The sequence below is a fragment of the Helicoverpa zea genome, chromosome 15 (assembly GCF_022581195.2).
Source record: "Helicoverpa zea isolate HzStark_Cry1AcR chromosome 15, ilHelZeax1.1, whole genome shotgun sequence".
Taxonomy (NCBI): Eukaryota; Metazoa; Arthropoda; class Insecta; order Lepidoptera; family Noctuidae; genus Helicoverpa; species Helicoverpa zea.
The window spans coordinates 10737908-10763661 of record NC_061466.1 but is presented as its reverse complement, the minus strand read 5'-3'; the positions used below and the strand labels follow the sequence as shown (position 1 = coordinate 10763661).

Here is a 25754-nt window from a genome sequence, read left to right as displayed (position 1 = left end):
TGGTGTTCTTTTAGAATCCCTGGTTTATCCCCCCCCCCCTCGCTCGCCCGAGCGCCCCCCGCACTCGCCCGGCCCCTTCAGTCACGCTTCTGCTGCTGAGATATTGTATTTTTCGGGCCGATGGATGACAAAGACGTTCTAACGATCATCATAACAATGGTTGATGTAGAGCGCAGCTTTCTAATATTGACGTACCTCCGCCTCCGGCGTGACTGATCACGAACTTACACATACTGTGTACTATAGATTATGCTAATCATTTAAATTAGTGTGGTGTTCGAGGAATGATGACGCTTTGATACAAGTGTCAATATAATAGTCGCAGTATCACCGGCCATATTCAGCGAACTGTTGACAACGGAAGCAATCACCCGCTGCCCGCAGTAATGTTGTTCTAAACTGTAAATAATAATCGCTTTGTTCCTGTTGTTGACGAGCTCACAACAATATGTACTCAATTATTGCATGTTCTCTGTGACAGTAGCAAATGACGCATGCGTGACACATTATGCAAAAATAATGTGAATTGTTATGTCGAAGTGATTAAAATGTCCACCATTTAAAAGGCAAACAATAATTCATATAACAACAGGTATTTAAGCTCATAAACACTAACAAAGTGCACTAGTCGTGACACGCGACTCCTCCACCTGACGTACAAAACACATTTGTTAAAGGCATTTAACATTCCTCGTGGAGCGAGTAAAAACACAATAAATTCTGAATACTTATCACGCAGAAAGTGGGTGAAACAATTACTTGGCGGCGGAAGGTGAACCTCGCGCCTCGCGCCTTAATATAAAGTTTATGATCTTCCGTCCTCCAGTACTGTTGCCGACTGACACACACACACACACACACACATGACTAGACTGGCAGCTACTTCCCGGAGTACTAGAGTGTTGAAACACAATTAGCCACATTAAACATGAACTATTGTATGTGTGTCTCAACGTACTGTATTGATCTAAACTAAAATAACTCCTCGAAACAGTTAATGAGACGCTTGGTCAATCAGTCGCTTAATAACTTTGTTCCAAGAATATTTAAACAGTGTCTTGTTGTAACCGTTTGAATAAGTTTTAGTCGCCTGATCAATCGTACTTCCAATCAGTGTAGTCATGCGTAGACGTGTGTTCTCGCAGAGTACGCGAGTGATTGCTAACATTAGTACATCATTAGCAGGTACGCTAGTGATTAGTGCTCCCGCTACACTAATTTGTCACGAGTGTAACACACCCTCACACACACTCACTGTTATGAGTTGACAATTGCTCACCGCGCACTTATGTAAATGATATTCCGTACTACAAACACTCTTACGAGACTGTATTATAGCCGAAGGAGTCTAAAGTAAACATTTTTCTGCGAGAGAATCCCCAAATGGCATCCTACTGTCTCTTAAATCTTGGAAATATATGTATTTGCAGAGACACGGTTCACGAAAAACATTATGAGATCAAAAGTAAATAATGTTCATCAACAGAAATACACACAGTCCGCTGGGATCATATTAAACACACGAATTTGTACGGAATATATGTTTGTGTATTGCACAAAGAATTTCATGCGAATTATTTGTCCAAGTGAGTATAGAGGTACCTACACAGATCTGAGACATGCGAACGTAACGTGCGATTATATGTGAAGGCTCATTTAAAAGATATGAAGTAGATGCGCTATCTCAGATAGCACATCAACTTCTGGACATCGTTTGCTTCAGTAATCAAACATTCCTGCTCATTTGTGTGATATCAAGCACAACTAGTGTAGTAGCGCGGCGGTCACCGCCGGCGCCGGACGTGTGCGCCAGCAGGCTATCCACAGTACCTGGCGTGTCCGCTGGAGGGCGCCACAGTGTCGTGCAGTGTCGAGCACGGCGGCGAGCGCCGTCAGTAGCGCGGCCAAAGAGTAAAATAATACTATGGAAAAAGAGAGCCCTCTCGCGCAGTTTTTATGCAAGCAACTTTGAAGCGCCATCTGGAGTTTGCGACCAGAAGTATATGACGTGTGCTATACATACGTATACGTACCTATATATATTTAAAAACATAAGCATAGTTCCCAATATACCCGTTCGCTGGTAACAAGTTATGTTTAATTTTCTTGTTGTTATGCTTTGAAATACATTACAACAGGAAAATTAAACAAAATACTTTTTACTGGAAAGCGGGTCTACTAGAATCAAATATTTATTTGCTAGGAATTACACAAAAATGACCAAAATACACAGACAAGCGTACGCAAGTTATGATGGCGGTCATCTTGTGAAGTATGAATGATGTGTTACTATTACCAATTAACAAAAAGGTCAGATAGGTTCTCAGATTGAGAATTTTTAAAAACAAAATTTAAGTAGAATTCGTAATTTAAATCATCTTCTAATTATTGAAATACTCTCGTATTTTTGTATAAAAAGGTAAAATAATTAATTTTCAATCTACTTACAGAGACATCTATCGTGAAATAGTTAGCAATATGGCATGTTTTCACGTTTCATTTATAAGATGGCGCTACTTTCTTTACGACAACGCTCAGTCAAGGAAACTGTCCCCCCCCTGAGCGCGGCGATCACCGCCGGCGCCGGACGTGTGCGCCAGCAGGCTCTCCACAGTACCTGGCGTGTCCGCTGGAGGGCGCCACAGTGTCGTGCAGTGTCGAGCACGGCGGCGAGCGCCGTCAGTAGCGCGGCGGTCACCGCCGGTGCCGGACGTGTGCGCCAGCAGGCTCTCCACAGTACCTGGCGTGTCCGCTGGAGGGCGCCACAGTGTCGTGCACAGTGTCGCACGGCGGCGAGCGCCGTCAGTAGCGCGGCGGCTACCGTCGGCGCCGGCGCTTGGTAACAACATCTCCCAAGCCTGATCGGAAATCCCCCGAAATTGTGTCTTGGCTAAATAGCAGACCACCACTGGTGGCAAGACACCGAGGCATCGCAGGAAGGCCTAGAGGCAGCGATAGGGATCGTGTTATCGTATGTCAAACTGCTGCATCTAACATCTCTCCGATCGTAGCGGTTCACCGTTCCATCGGATAAAGGGATGTTAGACGAGAGAGTGCTCTTGCGTTTGCGCGTATGTTTGAGCACTGTAATATATCCTGCGCATCTGACTGCTTCCGTATAATGGACCCCGATTTGGCGAAGACTAGTGGCGATAGGTTGAGGTAGAGAGGTTCGGGCTGATGCAACCTGAGCTTTGTCTGAGACCTGCACACTAGCGGCTCTGGGGGTGTGAGTACATGCCGTGGTCGTTTTCTCTTTGAGCTGGGGGGACAGAGGGAATCCGGCAGCACCCAGAGCGACAAAGCAGCCCTTTTTAGGGGAGCACTGCTTTCCTTGCTCAGCCTGGGAGGGGGCTAGAAAAGGTGCCCTAAAAAAATGCTCACCCCAAACACTCTTTGGATAGCAGTAACCACGGCTGTTTCCGCATCTTTTTATTCGTGGTCGACACAACAACAGTAATAAACGTAAAACACCTTTACTGACTTTTGGTGCATGGAATGTTCGCACCCTTCTCGACCGCGAGACAAACGCCTGCCCAGAACGGAAAACAGCCATAGTTGCTCGAGAACTCCGCCGCTACAACATTGATATAGCTGCTGTAAGCGAAACCCACCTTGCCGATGAGGGCGAGCTAGTCGAGCATGGCGGTGGCTACACTTTCTACTGGAAGGGCACTGCTGCAACAGAACCAAGAAGGTCGGGAGTTGGTTTTGTGATCAAGAATAATCTTGTGAAGACACTTCAAGAATGTCCAATCCACATCTCGGACCGTATAACCACATTGCGCCTTCACTTAGACGGTGACAATTTCCTTAATGTTATCAGTGTCTATGCACCGACGCTAGGTAGTTCTGACGACATCAAGGATAAATTTTATGAAGAACTTACACAATGTCTCCATAAAATACCGAACAGAGAAAAGATTCTCTTGTTAGGGGACTTCAATGCTAGAGTTGGTCAAGATTATGAAGCGTGGCCTAAAGTTTTGGGTAGACATGGGGTAGGCAACATCAACTCTAATGGCCAGTTGCTGCTTAGTTTATGTGCTCAATTCCAACTTGCAATCACAAACACCATGTTTCGCCTTGCTGCTAAGCACAAAACTACGTGGATGCACCAACGTTCTAAGCACTGGCACCTCATTGACTATGCCATCACGAGGCAGCGAGACATCTCTCAGGTCCTAGTCACTCGTGTTATGCGCGGTGCTCATTGCTGGACGGACCATAGACTAATTGTCACCAAACTGCGTCTTTGCCTTCGGCGACCATTCAGGGCTAGCAGGAAAAAGCCTCAGAACATAAACATTGAGAAACTCAAACATCCGGGACCCCGAAGCAAATACGCTGAAACGCTGGCATGTGATATACACTCTCATCAAAATACCGGTGATATTGATGCAGACTGGAACGCTTTATCGTCGTCCATTCTTGACGTAGCCATTAACACCATAGGGCTAAAAAATAAACGCAAGCAAGACTGGTTTGATGAGAACGACAAAGTTCTTTCTAAAGCTATTGCCAAACACCGAGACCTTCGCAGGCGCAGTAATAACAGCGCACTTATAAGAGAGAGTGACCGTGAGTTGCGTAAACTCACGAGACACACTAAAGATAAATGGTGGCAAGACAAGGCTCAATACATCCAGTCGCTTGCTGATAGTAATCAGCTCGGTGATTTCTATAGCGAAATTCGCAATCTCCTGGGTACCACCAACTTCATAAAGGTACCACTGAAGTCGCTGGATGGTAAAAGTCTGCTGAAAAGCAAAAATGAAGTGTTAGATCGTTGGGCAGAACACTTCAATAATCTACTTAATGTAGATCGAACAGCCGATCTACACTACATAGACAGTTTGCCTCAACTTCAAATAGCAGAAGAATTGGATGATGCCTTGTCTAAACATGAGGTGCTTTGTGCCATCAAACAACAGCAAAATCAGCGTGCGGTTGGCCTAGACCTTATACCAGGTGAGCTTCTGAAGTACGGCGGCGAGGAACTGCATTCGCGCGTCTGGGAAATGTTTGTGCTTATGTGGGAGAAAGAACAAGTTCCTGAAACTTTTAAGTTATCACGCGTCAGGGCTCTCTATAAGAACAAAGGCGACCGGTCGGAATGTGGTTCTTACCGCGGTATTTCACTGCTCTCTGTCTCTGGCAAAGTCTTCGCCAGAGTACTTCTAAACCGCCTCAGGAACCTCTCTGAAAAGATTCCGCCGGAAACCCAATTTGGTTTCAGACCAGACAGAGGAACTTGTGAGGCAATATTCGCAGTCCGTCAACTCCAGGAAAAAAGTAGAGAGCAGGGACAGCACTTGTATCTCTGCTTTATTGATCTGGAAAAAGCCTTTGACTGCGTCCCTCGCGAGGCCCTCTGGAAGGTACTGAGAAAGTTGGGGTGTACAGAGAAGTTCATAAGACTCCTGCGACTCCTGCACGATGACATGCAATGTTGTGTAGCGGTTGAAGATGACCAATCGAGCTTCTTCTCCGTCACCTGTGGAGTGAAGCAAGGTTGTGTCCTGGCTCCCACATTGTTTGCATTATATTTCGCAGTTGTAGTCCGGGAAGTATTGAATTCTTCTCCTGAAGGAGTTCGTATTCGTTATCGGACTGACGGCAAATTTTTCAACCTGAATAGACTCAAGGCGACCACAAAGGTGTCCTATGCACATATACAGGACATTATGTATGCAGATGACCTCTGTTTCGTGGCTGAATCCCCTGAAGTCCTGCAACAGCTAGTCACGAACCTTCACAAGCAGTGCTGTACATTTGGTCTAAAAATCAGCATCAAAAAGACAGAAGTAATGTCTTCAGATAATCACGGACGTCAAGAACTGACCATTATGCTTGGTGAAGATGTCCTGAAGCAGGTCGATAAATTTCGATATTTGGGGAGCACTATAACAGCAAAGTGCGACCTTGACGCCGAAATCAATAGCAGAATTGGTGCTGCAGCCGCTGCTTTCGGCAAATTCGACAAGAAGGTCTTCAGCTCCCATGACCTAAAGATATCCACAAAGGTTTCTGTGTATATGGCAGTTGTGTTGCCTTGTATACTCTACTCAGCGGAAACATGGACACAGTATCGACGCCACATCAAGCAACTAGACCGCTTCCACCTCAAATGTCTGCGCAAAATATTAAATATCCGTTGGTTTGATCGTGTGCGTAACACAGAAGTGTTGAGGAAAGCCAATGTAGGTGGCATTGAAGCATACCTCATGAGGAGACAGCTTCGTTGGTGCGGGCATGTACTGCGCATGCCGGATACTAGAGTGGCCAAGCGCATCCTCTACTCCGAGTTGCAGGAGGGCAAGCGGAAACGTGGCGGACAGCTGCTGCGATACAAGGATGTGCTGAAGCGTCACATGAAAAGCTGTTCCATTGACCCGTCTCAGTGGGAGAATCTGGCATCCAACCGCAGAGACTGGAGAAGCCGCGTTAAAGCCAAAGTCTTTGACTTTGAAGCACGCCGACTTTCTGAGTTGGATGCCAAACGAGATGAGTTGAAAGCTCGACCACCTGTAGCTATCAACTACAACTTTGTGGCTGGTACCCTGACATGTCCGCAGTGTGCGCGGACTTTCACGCACAAAATTGGATACTCCAGCCACATGAGAGCACACGCACGCCATTAGGGTCGAAGTGGTCGCCGTTGCCGAAATCGGCGTGGAAGATTATATAGTGATCAAACGCTCTCATAATGCAAACGCCACGGATAACATCATTGCGTACATTTCTTATTTATTCCGACGTAAAAATTTATAACTCATATCTAAATGGTAATTTGTTTGTCAGTCCATCACGTTTGTATCTTTTTTCCATTATTCGCGCACACAATACACACAAAACAGTATTAATTTTCAATGTTGGTATAACATGACGAGATACTCATCGTACGCCGTAAAGCACTTTATTTTATTATTGTTACATGCTCGTATCATTTTAATAATAGACTCGAATGAAATATATTCGGAAGCAAATTGGGATCCGTCGGCCGCTGGCTTTAATTGGAGAAACGGTATTTATGGTCGCACAAAAAGTGTTATTAATTTTATAGGGATTTATTTTGAAGGAATATTTATCATCATATTTCTGTAACCGCTCATAAAACAACGCGCGCACTGGACAGACAACATGTGCTTCTGATTATAAAATATTGCAGTCTTTATGCAATAGTTTCCCTGCCCTACCAGACATTCTGATGTACGAATGAATTAGCTCATTCATTAGTCCCGCGACTCGCGCAAGTACAGCGCCGCGTGCCGCTGCGGTGCGCGTGCGGCGCGACGTAAAGTAGACGTGAATGAGCGCGTAATCGCCGTCATCCATCAGCGAGTGCGGCCGGAACCCGCGCCTAACGCGCCGCGCGCACGCCACGCCAGCGCGGTGCGGGCGGTGCCGTACACACTGGCGAGATACAAGTGCATGACTCGCGCACGCAGAGGTTAATGTGCCGATTACTCCAACGCGTCAATGTTACTGTTCAATTCAACTGTCAATTGCTAATGCTGAGTAGCGCGTTGAATTTTCGTCTCATTAGCATAATCGAATTATTAATGGTATAAAGCGGTGCGTGACGCCGTGACGCTGCGACGGCGCGACGCTTGTCTGCTTGTTGCAATATATCCTTATTTCTTCTGGCTAATTAAGCAGCTCAGTTACATGGACTCCGTCGAGTAGAGTTTACTCGCGATAAAACAACACGTGCACTTGCTTTAGCTGAAGAAGTACAATGTGACGATATGATGCACAGCACCCGCACAGCATCACTCCGCGCTGATACTAGCGAGTTACGCGGCGCCGCTCGCTTTAATTACTTGTAAAGAGTGCGCCAAGTTTGAGCGACGCTTCAAACAAGTGTTTGAACTTAATAGCACGAAGTAATTTGTGAGTGTTCTCCGAAAGATTATTAAATTATTATATAATTTTCCATCAAATTTTAATCCCAAATGTTGCTCAGATTTTGTAGAACTAATTAACACGCAATGAGACGAGAGAAGATTACATTTAGTGTCCGTGGAGTGTTACTGTCGTAAATACAAGCGAACAGGGGAATACATCGCTTGTGTGTGAAGTACACTGACATTATATAAAATGCAACATATGATTGGAATACTGTACTCCATGTGAATTCCTCCATTAGAATTTTAATATAAGTAAAGATTTCAGAAAGTCCTAAAGAAATAATGAATTAATTAGAAAGCCTACATTCCTTGAGCTACAAGAATGAAAGTTCGAGATTCAACAATGTGGAATATTGGCGGAGCGTGAACTTAACATGCCTCAATGATTACTTAAAATCAAATGAATTAGTTGTCACGTCTCGCGACACAGATCCAATGTACTGTAACGGCGAGTCAACAAATAATATAAATAGGTAATATTTTATACTAAATAAAAATAAATACCTAATAAAATGTGTAATATTAACATTGTTCGGAGCGAGCCACACCAACAGATTTAATTAAATCGAAACGAGTTCTACGAACATTTCCATGTTCATTGTTCAACGTGTAATTATAGGACATTTGAAACAAGCCACGAGCTGCGACCGCGCCCGGGAAACGACTCAAACATTCAAATGTAAATTTAAATAAACGCCAAATGGGCCGAACACTTGGCTCACATTCAATCGCAACTTACTGAAATGACCCGTTATTCCACTAACTTCGTTACCGGTACTGGTCTTAATAAATGGCCAGTATTTGCGAACACACAAAAACCCCATTAACGTACTACATCTATAGGTAGAGCAGTTCATTGCCTCGCGAGTCTACGTCTACTTTGACATTCTTACTTTAATCCCAAGTTAACTATTGTCGGCACTATCGTGCTCTTATCTGGCAGTTATCTCTGTCAACCGTACGAAGGTCTATTAGAGTATGTAACTGGTTTAGAAATATACTTCAACACCATGTCATACATCAGAACATCCCAACAGTAACTTGGTGTGGTTGGTATTCTGCGCAAGTGACTGCGTTGAGCAGCGCCCCGCTGCCTTACGAGGCACACGCTCGCCACACGGAGGCTCCCGCGGGCCCCAGCGGGCCCCAGTAGAGGGCCCCGGGTACATCTTACAGGAATTGCGTTACTAGTGCTTGTAGCTTGTAATAGAATCGAATGGTCATGTACACGACATGCACTAGTGTCGAGACAATAAATTACTTTGTGTAAACGAGAGCGAGCCATCATTGTATTATGGTGAAGGTGTCGCATTTGACAGAATACGAGTGGGGTTACTGTGAGGTTAGTTTATTTGGTTACACTCACATAAACCGGACAAGGGAAGTAGAAGAATTTCTTCCAAAGCATAATATTTAGTACACAGTTCTGGGTCAGTGTTGTACAATTATGTCAAAATATTCAAAGCTAAAGACAACGAGTCACAAAACGACAGTCATCTGATCAGAGCATGAATGTAAAGAGATGCACCGCTCTCATTCACTCGGGATACGGTGAACATCAGTGTCAGCACAGATTATGAAGAATACAATCACAGACGCACATAACTGTCTGACATATCAGAACAATACCGTCTGACCTCTATACAAGTAAGGTTGAATTCCAAATTAAAAGCTCGTGCCGTGGGAATCATTTTGTTTGCGCGCTGTTTAAGTGTGTACCTTCAGCAATTTCATATCTAATACAAAGGTATGCATACCCACACGTATGCAGATGTTTATTTGAGTTATGTGCACATGTGTAAGGTCTCGCCGGCCGAGCTGATCATGGATGGTTGTTGCCGCCCATGACGAGCAGTCCTTGCCGCGCCTCACGGACACCACCAGCATGTGGCCTGCAACAGTGCAATTGCCAAAACATAAGTATACAGTTTATGTGCGTCACCGGTGCGGGCGCGGCGCGGCGGCTCTGCGCGCTTTGTCCGCGGCCGGCCCGGGGTGCGCATTGTTTCTAATTAATCACGAGCTCTCGGCGACTCCACATTGTGTTTCTTTTCTATTATGTGTGTGCATGTGTATTACGTCTGAGCTGCAAGATTGTGTGGTGGCGGATATTGAGCTCCATTATTGTTTGTACCTCTCTGTGCCCTGATTACCGTCCTCCTCCGTAACTCCTCCTGTGTATCTAGCCAGTGCGGAGAGTGGTACCGCGCCTCTGGCTCCGTGCATGCTTCATAGCATGTGTACTCATGTGCTTGTTTTACATATTTATAAGCAAGTTTTACATGGTAGCTCAGCTACCTAAAAGTTATATTTCAGAACTAGGAGTGGCACGGTCCCTTTGTGTGACTGAAATTGTTTTCCATGGCCGTAATGTTAAGCAAAATCTATCAAAATCATGACATAATACGAATAGATAACAGGGCTTAGTTACTGAATTTTCTAGCGATCAGTTTATTGTAGTTATTCATTTCATGTATTCCTATAAACAAGCGATCAGTAGGGTATTATTGGGCATTCTACTCCACCTGCCGTTCCTCCGGCTCACTCCGTTCGCCTCAGTCACTCTCGGTGGAGTAGAATGCCCAATAATATAAATGGATTACCTGTTTCGATCAGCAAACGGATTAGGTGCCACTCCACTGTTTCAGTTCACATAAACACAAGTTAACAAACAACGAATGTCACTGTTTGAACAGCTATAGATCAGCAAACGGATTAGGCGCCACAGTGGAGTGACGCCTAACTCGTTTCTAGAAACTATCCTAAGTCTGGGAAACGACTGTAGTGGTGTTTCTCCATTGAAAGGAGGATCCTCCCACTAAGCAGTGTTTTGTTTTTGCCTGGTGGGCCACTGCCCGACGGTCATCGTCGAGCTCTCGTATATATGTCAGATCGGTGCGATAACTTTGCTTGCGCGATGCAGGATTTGTCATCTGTTTTTTGTTTCAACTAAGTATTTATTTTAATTTCATTTTTGAAAATATATTTGTAGTAATAAGATAATCTACAAGATTTGGGTTTCTATAAATATATATATATACTGACGTAAAAAAATGCCTTGTTCATTATTAATCAAACCTTTTTAACTAATGCAGTGACCATGAAATTTGTAAAACAACCGCAAACGTTACATTTAAACAAAATTTGCGTTGAGTCTCCAAAGACAGACTTTCGTCATGGAGAATTACTACCTAACTCGGTACGATGCATTATTTGCGGGCCCTCAAATTGTGGAAAAACTAATTTAATGATTGGACTTCTAATACACGAAAATGGTTTAAAATTTCAAAACGTGTATGTTTATTCAAAAACCTTGCACCAACCAAAGTACATATTTTTGGAGCAAGTCTTGCAACGTGTACCGGGTGTTTCATTTCAGAAATATTGTGAAAATGAGGAAGTACTAAGTGTTCAAGATGCTAACCCTTATTCTGTAATCATATTTGATGATGTTGCCTGTGAAAATCAAAATAACATGCGTGATTATTTTGCAATGGGGAGACATAAGTACATCGACTGTATTTATGTAAATCAAACTTATACTAAAATCCCTAAACAGTTAGTAAGAGACAACGCAAACGTAATCGTACTTTTTAAACAAGATGAAATAAATATGAGACACGTTTATGATGAACACGTTAACACAGATATGACATGGACTCAGTTTCGTGAAATGTGTTCTAAAATATGGAGCGAACCCTTTAATTACGTCGTAATTAATTAAGATTGTCCTAAAAATAAAGGTTTTTACAGAAACAAATTTGACACTTTCGTAGTATTTGAATAGTAGCATGAATATATAAGGCTGTTACCTGTGTGATATTATTATTCATCAGACAACGCTTAACAAATTACATTCTATTTTACAAATATGGATAAATCATTAAAAAGACAAATTGTTGACGCTGCCGAAGCTGTAAAGAAAAAAGTACGAAAAATGAGAGATGATGAAATTAATAATAAACAAGCACTGGAATCAGTTTTCAAGCCCGTAACAGAACCTCTCAACCTAATTGCCAGCGTCAGTAAGCAAACTCCTCTCGTGCGTGATATTGAAGACAAAGAAGCCGAAATTCCAAGTATTGATGAAACTTTGCAGGAAGAAGGACCTGGTTACCAGGTTAACAAGGAAGAATATGAATTTGATGACGACAGTGACTCATCATATCAATCAATAAGCGACACCAATCATGAGGTTAATACATCATCCTGGTCAGTGTCTTCAGAAGCGTTAGCAGACGTACCATTCGGTGTTAGAGTAGAACGTGGGAACCTAATGTTAGGTTCTGCTCGCATAACTATCGATGATAAATACATCGTTGTGGTTGGATGTAAATATAGGAATACGCCTGGTTTGAAGCAGTTGCTGCTAAAAAAAGATGTTGACTTGAACTTGGTTACACATAGTGACTTGCAACATTATAAGTCGATGCTACTTGAAACAAATGCACATCGACGAGACTATGATCCAAATAAGCCAATAAAAAGTAATAAAGGACAAAAATATTTGCAAGTAATTAAGCCTCTTTTCAAACTGCAAACTGCAGTTCAAGGTATCCAATCGAAGGGAAAAGGACTACCGTTGACAAAAAAATGGAAAAAGAATGTAGATTTTGTGTATTGGGATGATCCAAACGAATTGGTAGAAAGGTTGAAATTATTACTTGCACCTCGAGATGCTGGTAACACAGGATTAGATAATGAAATAATATCTATTATTGAAGAATTGCGTGAAAGTAATGTAATAAATAAATGATGTTAAACAAATACATTTCATTTTATCATCAACCTTTCAATACAGTACACTAACCATGAATGTCGATAAATTTGGCCACTATATTCATAAAAGAATGCGTTTATCAGAAATATTTGACTTTAACGAAGCATTGCTAAAATCAGAAAATGGAGAATTTAATTTGAAAAAATCCAGATTGAGGGGAATAAAATCTCCCGTTGAAACAGACGATGCTGTGAATAAGAATTATGTAGACCAAATAAATGCTGATATGGTACGAGAATTAAATAAACTGATAGGTTCATTGCGATCTCAAATCATACTAGATATACACAAGATAGCTCAGAATACTTTAAAAGCAAAGATACCTGAGGTTTTAACTCAATTGGAAGACAAGTTTTATACTAAAGCAGAAGTAAATAAATTAATAGAAAAATCTCTGTAATGTCAAAACAGCAAATAGTAAATGAAATACACAAAGCGGCACGAAGAAATTTTCTTCGTCGTAGTGTTATTCTTAAGGGAATCGATGACTTGTGGCAAGCAGATCTTATGGACATGCAAAATCTGAGAAAATATAACAAAAGTCATAATTACATTTTAATGGTGATTGACTGTTTCTCAAAGTATGCTTGGGCAGAGCCATTAAAATCGAAAAATAAATTTGAGGTTAGTCGAGCATTTGAACGTATACTGCTAAGCACTCTTCGAAATCCTGTTAATTTACAAACCGATATGGGAACCGAGTTTTACAACAGTACGTTTCAAGCTATGATGAAAACGTATAATATTAACCATTACTCATCTTTTTCCACGAAAAAAGCCTCCATCGTAGAACGACTGATTAAAACTGTTAAAAATAAATTATATAAATGTTTTAGTCTGAATGGAAACTATAAATGGTTAGGTCCAACATTAGAAGACGTAATGAAGACATATAACAACACAATCCATCGAACTATAAAATTTAAACCAGTTGATGTGGATAAATCTAATGAACCAGAAATAAAAGAAAATTTGAAAATAATATACAAACATTTATCCGTCCAGCGAGAGCCTAAGTTCAAAGTGGGTGACTGTGTTCGTATCAGTAAATACAAACATAATTTTGAGAAAGGCTATACACCCAATTGGTCAACTGAGTTATTTACTATAAAAAAGATTAACAAAACTATACCAGTGACATACCACATAGAAGATCAACGAAAACAAATTATATTGGGAACATTTTACGAGCAAGAACTTCAAAAATCTAAATATCCTGAAGTTTATTTGATAGAAAAGGTTTTAAAAAGGAAAGGACGTAAACTGTTCGTTAAATGGTTAGGTCTAAACAACGAAGAAAACAGTTGGATTGATAAAGCTGCTATAATGAGCTAAGATATATAACTAATATTGACTTAATATTCATGTCATTTCACTTTGAGTAATGCAAGGTGGTGGACTAGTGAATAACATAATTAATAATCTACCGTTCGAAGTTCATTTGCCCGGATACAATTATTGCTGACCAGGAACTAAACTACAAAAACGTTTGTTGCGAGGTGATCGAGGAGTGAATAAGTTAGACGAAGCTTGTATGCAACACGACATTGCTTACGCAAATCATATTGATCTATCCCATCGTCATAAAGCTGATTTACAATTACTTAACATGGCTAAACAAAGACTCAAATCAAAAGATGCAGGAAAAGGCGAAAAGTTAAGCTCGTGGCTTGTGAGCAAAGTTATGAAAGCAAAACTGAAGTCTGGTTCAGGCGTCAAAACATTCAAAAGTTTAGTTTCAAAAATAAAATCAAAAATTAAGAAATTGAATCCTAAGGATAGTAAAACTTTGATTAAAGCTGCTTACTTAACAGCAAAAAAATGTTTTCCAAACACTCATCGAATCCGAGTACCGAGAGTGATACCTTTACCAAAAACTGGAGGGGTTTTGCCATTAATCCCTATTTTCGCTGGTTTATCAGCTTTAGGAACTTTAGCTGGTGGTGCCGCTGGTATTGCAAAAACCGTAAATGATTACAAAGCATCTCAGCAAAATTTGCGAGAAACAGAGCGACATAATAAGGTTATGGAGGGTTTAGTGTTGGGGAAAGGTCTATACATCAAGCCGTATAAAAATGGCAAAGGATTGTTTATAAAGTCATCAAAAAACTGAAAAACATGCTGCCTAATCGCCCTCTGACTAATGTAGATATTCAAAATTGTGCAAGACATATTCCACATTTCCGAGGAGTCTACATGAAGGATCAGTTACCAAAGAAGCCGAAACGAATCGAATGTGGTGTTGTAAACTTAGACGATTCCAAGAACGAAGGAACGCATTGGGTAGCTTATGTTAAAGTAAACAAATATTGTGAATATTTTGACAGCTTTGGAGATTTAAAACCTCCAGCAGAACTTATTCGATATTTTAAGAATTGTGACGTTTTTTATAATTACACAAGATATCAAAGATTCAATACAATAAATTGTGGTCACTTATGTTTAGAATATCTGTGGACATTTTGGAATAAAAATTTATAAAATATATGTTTTTCTTTCAATTCAATCATTTACACAATGTCACTCACTTTGTCGATAACTGGAAATTCGTCAACTTTGTCTACATACTATCCAAATACATTGCAACTAGATGGAGAATATGAGTGTGCCTTATTACATTTTTCAACATTTAATTCTATTCCAAACATTGACAAGAGTAATAATAAGTTATACTATGACTCCAACGAAGTTATTGAAATACCGGAAGGCACTTATGAATTGCAAGATATCAATGATTATTTAAAATCTGAAATTAATGATGCATCAATAAAACTACAGTGCAATAACAATACTTTAAAAACGAGTATTTTTTGTACAAAAGACATTGATTTTAGCAAAGAAGACACTTTCAGAAAACTGTTAGGATTTAATAAGCAAATTTTAAAAGCAAATAAATGGCATGTATCACAGTTTCCAGTCAACATTTTACCTACGACCGTGATCAGGATTGAATGTGATATTGTGAGCGGCTCATTTATAAACGGCGAACCAAGTCATATTATTCACGAATTTGCACTCAACGTGCCGCCTGGATACAGGATCATAGAAATCCCGAAGAACGCAATATACTTTCCGATAAATCAAAACAATATAAGCTGCATTCATATTAGGCTATTAGATATAAGAAATCGCTTAATTAATTTACGTGGTGAAGAAGTGCAACTGTATTTGCATTTTAGACGAAAAAATGATTGACTACCATAAATATGCACCTCATCAAGTTAAAAACATCAGTTCTACTCGAGCTACCAACCATATAAGACCACGCTCTAAGAAGAAAATAAAATTAACCAAAGACAACAAGGCATTCCTTAAAGCAATTGGATTGTTAAAATGAGTATTTTGGACGTTTTATCAGCTCCCACTTACGACACTACTATTGAAGGAATAGAATTTCATTCTTACAAACCGTACGTAACAAGTTTTAATAGAAACGATGAAATACGCATACCTATCAATCAACAGGACCTGTATATATTACCATCAGCTAGCACTTTATATTTAGAAGGAACCGTCATAGTTAGCAAAAAGGACACGAAAGGCAAAGTTACTAGTGTTCATTTCACAAACAATGCTCTACTTTACTTGTTTCAAGATATTAGGTATGAGCTAAATGGAGTTGAGATTGATAAAATAAAAAATGCTGGTATAACTACAACCATGAAATCGTTAATATCAATGAATGAGAGTGAATCAAAGATCTCTAATGCCTGGGGTTGGAATATCGAAGGCATAAAAAATGTAAATGGAGGTAGTTTTTCAGCTTCTATACCCCTCAGTAACATATTAGGATTCGCAGAAGATTTTAAAAAAGTTGTGATAAATAGCAGACACGAACTGATATTGTTGCGAAGTAACACTAACCTGAACGCTGTAAAACTTAGCACCGGCGAAATAGTAGATGACGTTCAGATAAATAAAATCATATGGCGCGTACCGCATGTTAAAGTATCAGATAAAGAAAAAATTAGTTTGCTAAAATTGTTAGAAAAAGATCGCCCGCTTCAGATGGTATTTAGAAATTGGGATCTGTACGAATATCCAGCTTTACCTAAAACTACAAAGCATACATGGTCCATCAAAACTTCATCTCAAATAGAAAAACCAAGATACGTTATTGTGGGTCTACAGACCAATAGGAAGAACAGTGCAAGTTCTGACATGTCTCAGTTCGATCACTGCAATGTTCGTGACGTAAAAGTGTACCTCAATTCAACGTATTATCCATATGAAAGTCTTAACGTGAATTTTGCTGACAACAGAATTGCTTTGTTATACGAGCAATACATCAAATTTCAACAGTCGTATTACGGTCGTCGTCCAGAACCCTTGTTAAGTGAGAAACAGTTTAAGGATTTAGCACCGCTGTTTGTAGTGGATTGTTCTAGACAAGTGGATAATCTGAAGACGGGTCCTGTTGTGGATGTAAGAGTAGAAATTGAGACTGATTCAGAAATACCGGATAAAACTGCAGCTTATTGTCTTATTCTGAACGACTGCATCGTTGAATACAAACCATTAAGCAACATCGTAAAGAAGATATCATGAACGCGGATATCATCATAGTTGACCTGCAAGGATTCAAGGATATTCAGAATAATTTTATTGTGAAAGAAATGGCTATTGTAAGTCAGGAACATACACAGACATTTTTAGTAAAACCACCATATTCGTTTAGATATTTGACTGATGAAGAAAAGAAGCAAGTGAGATGGTTAGAAAGAAATCGAGGAATTTACTGGAGTGAGGGCTTCATAAATTATAAAGAATTTCAACGCGTCATCGTACCATATCTAGAAAATAAAAAAGTTATGACAAAGGGTTTGGAAAAAATTCAGTGGATTGAAGAACTGTGTATAAACTGTAAAGTGATTGATATAGGTGAAAAGGGATGTCCGAATATTTGGACATTAAAGAGAACATTTTGTAAAAATAAAAATGACTATAACTGTGTGCATCATAAAATGAATTGTGCATTAGGTAATGCTGTGTGTATAAGAAAATGGTATTTTAATAATAATATGACTGTATTTGATTTATTTAGATAATGATGTAGATTAATATTAATGTGATAGACTAGGTTAAAAAAAAAAAAAAAAAAAAAAAAAAAGTTCAAGTTAAACTACAGACTATCATTGTTGTACAGATGCTGCTTTGTGTTATTATTATATTTTGTTAGTTATTAGCTTAGTTTTAAATGACTTTATTTATCTTGTACATATTTAAGTAATGTACCTATATAATATAAGAGAACGTATTATTAAGATTGTGTTATAATGATAAATAATTATATGATAGTTATACATTAAATATGTATAGATTGTAATGTATGTAGATAGAATATAAATAGTTGTGTGTTTAATTTGGTTAATATTTTGATTTGTTGTAGTTATAAATAAAAATAATTCATTTACATAAAATTGTTGTTTTTTTATGAATATGTCAAGTTCCTAACTTTAAATTATTTGTAGCAAAAAACAGTATTGTTCCAATGAATTATTTTAAATTGCTATATTTTTATGCTATTGTTTATTACTTTTGCTACAGCTAATTTTAAAGTTAAAGTTTAATGACTTCGATGGGAAATGAAACATAATAAACATTTAAAATATCTTATTTATTTATATACAACTTTAAAATATGTACCTAAATTATGAAAATACAAACAAATTTACTGTTATATACATCACTATAAACTAGGTATCTTATAAAGATTCTTTAATAATTTATTTTTAGAGTAATTATATAGAAAAAAATACAAAGTACAATGATTTATTTCATTTAATTTTAATGATTGTACTCTATGGCCTATATAACTCTACATTTTTAACAAAAATATCTTATTAATAATTACAAATATATTGTGATGTGTGTAGATAGAATAATAAAAACTTAAAATTATTATAATTACACTTGCTCTTTTAAATTTATATTTTTTATTTAAATTAAATTTACTAAAACTAAAATATTATAACATCTACTGTTTAAAAAAAATATATTTAAGTATCATTTTTTAATGATTACAAACTATACTTATTATAACATGGCTTCACAAACTTTTATCTAAGTATCAATTAATATTAATTATTACAGTAGCACATAAATATTATAGCCTATTCTAACATGCACATACATACTATTTACATTCTTATAAAACTAAAGACAACTAATTATAACTATGTTCTCCACAAAGTTTTTTAGATATTTTATTTATTAAGTCCTGTGTCTCATCCATAACATAGTCCACAGGCTCGGTCACTACGTATTGCGCACTCATCACAATCGCATCCACGTTAGGACTTGCAGGATCCTGTTGATCAGTAATGTCCATTACTTGCACTTGGATAAGTCGTACCCCTTTTTTCTTCTCATTGTTGATGACGAATGATTGGTACGTTGGAGTCTGTTTTCTCTTTGGACATTGTCGTTTTACTCTGGGCTTCTTATTCGCTTGGACTTGTGGCTCAGGTGTATGCCAGCTCAAACTTGGAGTAGGAAACCCTTGAGCGTATTGTGAGAAACGAATGTCAGGAGAATCACACATTATTGATGATCTGAAACAACAAAATAATACTTAATATAAAGACATTTAAATAAATGAGAAATACTTAAAGTTTATGAATTAATACTTACAATATTTTATTTTCTGATGCGAGGAGATTACCACTTCGACGGCTGGCAGCGCAATGACGAAGGAAATGAAATATTCTTATATAAGATATTTAATGTAACTGCACTCGATAAAGCATTGCATACTTTGAATCAATGACAAGTTTCAACCTGTATCTCTGTGCGCAAGTCGTGACACGTGCGCGGCCACTGCGCGACACCTGTGCGGTGTTATATTACCGACAGGGCAGCTGGTATGGGCGCCGGCGCACGGCGCGCGATATGCTTTGTCATCATAAATGGAAATGAGACACACGATTACGGATAAAATACTATTTATTTATAAATCTACAAATAAAAGACGCTTATTATTAATTATTAACTATTAATTACCTTACTTAAGTTTATCTCTAAAATACATCTACTTACATGATTGGAGCACCCCAAAAATACACATTTTAGAATTATATATTAGGAAATATTACAACAATTTATAAAAAAATCTGTAATTACATAAATATATTTGCATTTCCCCAGGCTAAAGTAGACACCTTATCAGACAATAGCAGCCGTTTATCGTCATTGCTTGAGAGAGCTATTTTATTAACATCCTGTGTGAATATTTCATGTTTAATTGACCTAAACAATAAATTTTTTTTGCGAATGACATCGCAGTTGTACAAAACATTTTTATAATCTAACATATTTAAATTTTTCATAACACATTTTTTTGTACCTTTTGCTTTCTTTATTGTTTTGTTTAATGTTTTAATACAATAAAGTTTTGATCGTAATCCTACAAATTCTTTTATAATTTTACCACCCATTTCATCCTTAAACAGCCCTGGAACCTTCTTGTTAATAATAGGCAAATTAAATTCGTTGTTACAGTCGTAGTTGCTTGTATCAAAATGTTTTAGAAAATTAAGCTTGAAATCTTTATAAACGTCATTAGTCTGTATATTATAAACTAAACTATCAGTGTCGGTGTAGCACAATTCCACTCGGTTACCATAAAAAGGTTTTATGGTGGAGTAGTGGAAATCGTACATATGACTCTTAGATAATTCTAATACAGTGAAACCTATGTATATTGGCTTATTGAGAATAATACGCGAAGGTTTCATTTGGATTGCTACTACATCATCAGAAAATACAGAGGCGCTATGAAAATAGGGGCTAGCTATTAATTTCTCAGCACAAGTGGTCTTTTTTGTTGTATTCGTCAAGTCACACCAGTTGGTAACTAACTTAACATCTATTCGATGTTCATTATTTTCCAGAGTTTTTCCAAATATACTATTATTTAGTAATTTGAAAAAATCTTGTTCAAACGTCGACTCTGCATTTTGGCGTAACTGAGTGTTAAGATCAATATATTGCTTTAAAAAAGAACTTTGCTTAAATGTTATACCACGATGGATCCCTCTCAAAACTAACCCGTGCTGTAGACATTTTTTTAAATGCACGTAATGAATAACATAGTGATATTTATCGTATAAATTCGGTATTAGTTTTTTATTCTTACCACCCGGTGGCAAGCATTTTTCCGGACAAAATGGAAAGTCATTGTGTTCCATGTGTAAATTCTCTGGATATATTAAATCGACTTCAAGAATGTAACCGTTTTCGGCATCATCCCCGATGTCTTCTAAATTCAATTGTAAATGATCAATTTCTCGTCTATTCATAAATCTAAAATCGGAATAGGGCAGGAATTGACACATGCTATAACCGTATAAATTGTTACAGTCTAAATAAATAATGTAAGAATTAGGATGGGACGGATCGTAAGAATCCAAATATTTATGATTGGCTTTGACATGTCTTTTGGAACACATACAAACACCTCCTCGAATACCTTTTTGTATCATTCTAAAAATTTCAACATCGCTAATCAATTCTAATTTAACACCTGTTTTCAAAAGCATTGCATCAAATGACAAACTTGGTGCTGTAAGATAAAATGCAGGATCGAGATTATAATATCGTTTACAAGTTATTCTAAAACTTTCAAATACATCTGCCAGCAATAGAACGTCTGTTTTAAGATATAAATCTGTGTACATACCCATATTTTGAATATTGAACTCTAACCAGACCGTCTGAGCGTATTCATAGTCTTCGTCTGTAATAGATTCATTAGTCATAGAGTTATAAAATTGTTTTTTAGATGGCAAATTGGTATCTTGGTAATGTTCCCATTGAGACATATAGTCATATGGATACACTCCTTTACGAATAAGCAAATCAAATTGTTTTTGGTCTGGAAAATAGGATTTTAATTGTTTAAACTCTTGTTTCTTCATGGTACTAACTAATTTTTCTAAGCTAGTTCCTAAAAACTTAAAAGAATCTACAAAGCGAACCTGTATGCTTTCCTTGGATGAAATCGGAATAAACTTTGTGAAAGAAATATAGTTTTCTTTTGTTTTAGGTAGCACTTTAATAGATCCAGGAGCTTCAGCTAATTCTTTTATAAAAAGGTGACAATCATAACCTGATAAATTATGAAAAAATACTGGCAAAAATGACGGCAGTTTGTATTGTAGGTTACAATAATTATGAGCGGCGCCGCGATATTTACCAGTCAAGTGACAATGATCGCGGACCCTATCACCGAATAAGAAGTGTTCGCAAATATGACATGTGATTGCATTTTCAAAGTCATGAGCATTTTCATCCGTGTAAATCATGGGCACATTATTTTTTAAAATATCATAAATTCTTTGTGCGTCTTTGTAAATAGATTTCACAAACTTGGATACACAATCTAAGCCGCGATATGAAACGTAGCAATTGTAGTTTGCGTCTAGCGTACACGTAATATGGTAACCAAAAGCTACCGGTACATGTCGCTGTCGTATAACCGTGCTTGCTTTAGTTGGATCAGGGTCACAAGATTCAAACCGTTCTAGCATTGTTTCAAAATCTGCGTATATAACAAATGGTACAAGTTGCTTCCTATTATAATTTTCAAACTGTATGAAGGAACCCCTTGGAGGTAGTTCAGTAGCGACACCACCACAACTGTGTGAACTAAGCTCATCACATGAATTAAAAAACATTAAACATATATCACAAAAGAACAATTTACCGTGATGCTTTGTTATTTGATTCTTAACAAGTCGCGGTAAATCTTTAATAAGACAGTAATGTGAAAAATTGTCACTTTCTAAATAAAGTAAATGAACGACCTTTTTGTTTAAGGTTTTAGATTTGTAAAGCGGTCCTATCACGGTATTATTTTTTAAACCATAAATATAAATACAAATCTTTGGGTTATTTGCTTCGAACCGCGCAATATCTGAGAAGCTCAATGGAAACGATATGTCCTCTATGTTTAACACGTTTTTAAAATTGGGATATGACGATACTCTTTCAGGATGACTTTTAGCTGGATATAATGCAGCAACAACTGACCATAAAAAGCAATACTCATCATTATTGCGTATGTTAACACATGCTTTCTTTGCTTTAATCGCAGCCGGCAACTCGATAAATCCTGAACCATGCAATGGTTGATATTTATTAATATTAACTTCCAAATGAGAACTGTTCAAGAATGTCCAACCACTGTCACGGTCCTGGAATTCTGAAATCTTCTTTGTTAAGGAGTTTTGAATTTTAGTTATTAATGAATCATATTCATAATTTTGATGTATTGTATAATTTTTTGTACCAAATGATTTCATCTCCTGAGAATCATTTTTAACCATAAAAAACAAAGCAAAATATTCAAAATTAATTTTGAGACAAGTATGTTCTTTAAGAGATATGTCTATTAAAGTTTTGATTTTCTCTCGAATATTATATAAAAATAGTTCTAGAGAACAGTTATCAAACTGATCAATAATTCTATAAGAAGCTATACGATTACGAAATGCGGAATGTATTATTTCAACACCTTCACAAAAATGTGAGATGTTTTTGTTTTTATGATCGGTACTGCGTAAATGACCTATCCAGTGACTGCGCTCAACGGATTTGTTACAAACAGTGCAGAAAGGCATTTTATTATTATGTTAACTAACTGGTACTTTGAAATAAGAGCAACCTTTAAACTAATCGCAAAGATACGAACTGTATCAAAGTGGAAAAAAGTGGAAAAAAGAAAAAGTTTTCTGACGTACCTATAGACTGCTTTAACTTATGATGAAAGAAATATATAAAGAAAAACATTTAATAGGGGTACTCCAATATAAAAAAATATAAAAAATAATAAATCTTAAAATAAAAAATTAAATTAAATATAATCTTATTTTATATTGTCACTATAAAATACGGGCTCCGAGCTATCGAATAGCTCATGAGCCCGGTGCATAAATGTTTGCAAAGCCTCCCACGGCGGAGAATCTTTATTAAGTTGCACTTTAAGAGCAACGGCCGCCTTCTTCCACCGCTCCTCTCTCCGCGTCGAGGCTGCTTCTCCCTTGTGGTAGACTTTTACGTCTACGTAAAAGTCTCCTGTTAAGTCAGCCGTCCGCCGCACTTTCCCGTTGGCGACTCGACTGACAAGGGACGATCCAAGGTCCCCGCACGATGTTGGGAGAAGCTCGCCGTCCTCTAACCCGAAGAGGTCTGAGATGCGCTGCTTGTAGTTACTGAAACAAAATAAAACATATTATTTATAATATTTACGATAATAATACCTTGAAAGGAAACATAGGCTAGGTAACAGTAAACTTCCCTAAATATAACCAACTAAACGTGTTATATGAAAAACATATCGTATACAAACTCTAATGGACATAGCATACACGACAAGTAGTAGTAGTAGTATAAAGACCAAGCAGTTTTAGTAAATTACCTTGATTTTGGTTCCGAAGGCGTGCAGCTCCCGGAAGCTTTGCGCTTCGATGTCTTCTTCTTAGGAGGCTGCACGTTTTTTTCGATTACAGCTGCTGGGCGCTGGTATTCAACTTCGGAGTCAGACCTGAAATCAAACATACAAAGATTAATTTTATATTAACACAATTACAATTAAGAAGGCTAGAGAAAAAAAAAAAAAAAAAAAAAAAAAAAAAAAAAAAAAAAAAATAGAAAAAAAATAAGTAGTAGGTACTTACTTACATTTTATGAAGAGAGATTCACGTAGATTCACGTAGAACAGAAGGTAAGCGATGATGATCACTTGAATACTGGAGCGAATGTGATTTTTTGATAAAATCTATTGGTTTATATACATAAAAAATGCCATTTCAGCAAGATTTTGTTAATCACAAAATAAAACCTTAAGTAATATGTATTACAGTTGTATGATCAATTTATGTCGCTTACGTGAAAATAAATCGTATTGGTTGCCCGATCAATACAGTCAAATTGCAATTTTATCGTGAGAAATGAAATATAAAACCAGCATCGTGTCGGTACCAACAAAGGTGAAACCGACAGGTATCTGCTTATGATTGATAAAATACGTATTATAATAAAAGTATGTAAGTTCGTTTGTTTATTAAACTCTAATATACAAATTAACATGAAAAAATATACGTTTATTTAAAGACACGAATTAAGGCATGGTAAAGAATCCTGAAACATTTTTGCGCATAACTAACCATGCAAACGAATTGAAATAAAATAAAAATACTTTAAAACAATGCAACAGTTATACTCAAAATTGATAGAACTTTTTTATAAAATATTTCATACAACGAAAGTCGCATCAAAAATTTAGTTTTCAACGATGCCTCATGCTGCTGGTGAACTCAAAATTAAAACTAAAAACCAAATGACTAGAACATTTTTTATAAAACATTTTATGTAACGGAAGTCGGATCAAAGAAAAAAAGACAATTAAATTCAGCACTTATATTAAGAATCGTCTTAAAGCAATTCTTAAACTAGAACTAACAACTGGTTATGAAAAAACATGATACCACAAACAAAGTAATGTCAGCAATGTAGGAGTATTTATCGCTAATAGAATCTTGTATCTATTTTAGCAGCATCCTTCTGTTTGAACTATAATACTCGTAGGGAATCATAATAAAAGTCAAATTTTAATTACAGACTGCAACATACAAGGCGGTCCTCTTTCTTGTAATCTGATTGCATTATATGTCCATGGGAATTACTCACACCCCCCCAGCATGCAATAAAGTTCTAACACTGCAACTTATTGCATGATGCAATTCTGCAGTTTTGCAAATGTTTAGGGTTCATTTACACTTTCACATCGACTGCTTAGTAAGATCGTTTCCGACTTCATCGTCAGGCGATTTATGTAAGAGTACGCTGCACCGGTTTACCGTTGTCACGCCGGATGGTGCATGCACGGTTTTGACGACGGTAAGTGTAAAAGCACTATAACCTATTCCAACACATCATGTGATTTAATCTTATTTGTTAAAGTATAATGTTAGGTAGGGTCGTCTGTGTGAATAAATTAAGTTAAAATTTGGATGTCCTTGAGCTAATCTAGTCACAGAAAATAGAATGTGTGTGCTTTT

At 37.6% G+C, this 25754-nt stretch overlaps 2 protein-coding genes across 7 annotated transcripts in view; one reads left to right on the top strand and one right to left on the bottom strand.

The window, feature by feature from the left end:
• LOC124636863 (lachesin-like) overlaps nucleotides 1-25754 on the top strand; it is a 107854-nt gene that overhangs the window by 56186 nt on the left and 25914 nt on the right. The gene's annotated exons all lie outside the window — the stretch shown is intronic.
• LOC124636862 lies at nucleotides 19621-25327 on the bottom strand. Of its 3 annotated transcripts, none has more exons than XM_047173060.1 (3): nucleotides 24372-25327; nucleotides 24113-24238; nucleotides 19621-23906 (listed from the first exon to the last, which is right to left on the bottom strand). In XM_047173060.1, exon 3 carries the CDS (start codon nucleotides 23313-23315, stop codon nucleotides 19812-19814), a length of 3504 nt encoding a protein of 1167 aa, XP_047029016.1. In that variant the 5' UTR covers nucleotides 23316-23906; nucleotides 24113-24238; nucleotides 24372-25327; the 3' UTR covers nucleotides 19621-19811. The 3 variants fall into 3 exon arrangements, with proteins under 3 accessions (XP_047029016.1, XP_047029015.1, XP_047029018.1); XM_047173059.1 differs by having other exon boundaries at nucleotides 24376-25325; XM_047173062.1 differs by having other exon boundaries at nucleotides 23549-23906; nucleotides 24376-25101.

What these genes read in the sequence shown, in the direction of transcription:
- LOC124636862 (XM_047173060.1), bottom strand. Translation starts at nt 23,315, where the DNA reads ATGCCTTTCTGCACTGTTTGTAACAAATCCGTTGAGCGCAGTCACTGG.